At 81.2% G+C, this 526-nt stretch overlaps 1 protein-coding gene across 3 annotated transcripts in view; it reads left to right on the forward strand.

Moving 5' to 3' along the window:
* The first annotated feature begins 248 nt into the window (after window positions 1–248).
* P2RX2 (purinergic receptor P2X 2) overlaps window positions 249–526 on the forward strand; it is a 3,500-nt gene continuing 3,222 nt past the window's right edge. For all 3 annotated transcript variants that reach the window (XM_017513625.2, XM_017513626.2, XM_037733156.1), the window contains exon 1: window positions 249–460. In XM_017513625.2, coding sequence (XP_017369114.1) covers window positions 288–460 — 173 coding nt within the window. In that variant the 5' untranslated portion in view covers window positions 249–287. The remainder of the gene's footprint in view (window positions 461–526) is intronic.

The following is a 526-nucleotide window of genomic DNA, read 5'->3' on the forward strand; positions in this document are numbered from 1 at the left end:
GGATCCCACCTGGGGAATCCCAACCCTCCAACCTCGAGGCCACGGGTTCGGCGCTCGGCCCCCACCCGGACCGCGGGCTGTGCCCCTGCGAGGCCCGGCTCCGAGCCCCACGCGGGACCCCCGGGACACCCGCGGGTCGGGCGGGGCCGGGGCGGGGCAGGCACGAGGCCGCGCCCTGGAGGCGGAGCCACAGCTCCCCGCCCGCCCCGCGCCCCCAGCCCTCCGCGCGCGGCGGGACCGACCCTCAGCCCGGCCTTGGCTTCCCGGAGGCGGGGGCCGCCCGCGCCATGGCCGTCCCCCAGCCCGAGCCCCCCGCGGGGGCGACCGCCCGGCGCCTGGCCCGGGGCTGCTGGTCCGCCCTCTGGGACTACGAGACGCCCAAGGTGATCGTGGTGAGGAACCGGCGCCTGGGCGTCCTGTACCGCGCAGTGCAGCTGCTCATCCTGCTCTACTTCGTGTGGTGCGCGCGGGGCGCGGGGCGCGGGGCGCGGGGCGCGGGGCGCGGGGCGCGGGGCGCGGGGCGCGG

This window comes from Cebus imitator, unplaced genomic scaffold (genome assembly GCF_001604975.1).
Source record: "Cebus imitator isolate Cc_AM_T3 unplaced genomic scaffold, Cebus_imitator-1.0 Scaffold497, whole genome shotgun sequence".
NCBI classification, from domain to species: domain Eukaryota; kingdom Metazoa; phylum Chordata; class Mammalia; order Primates; family Cebidae; genus Cebus; species Cebus imitator.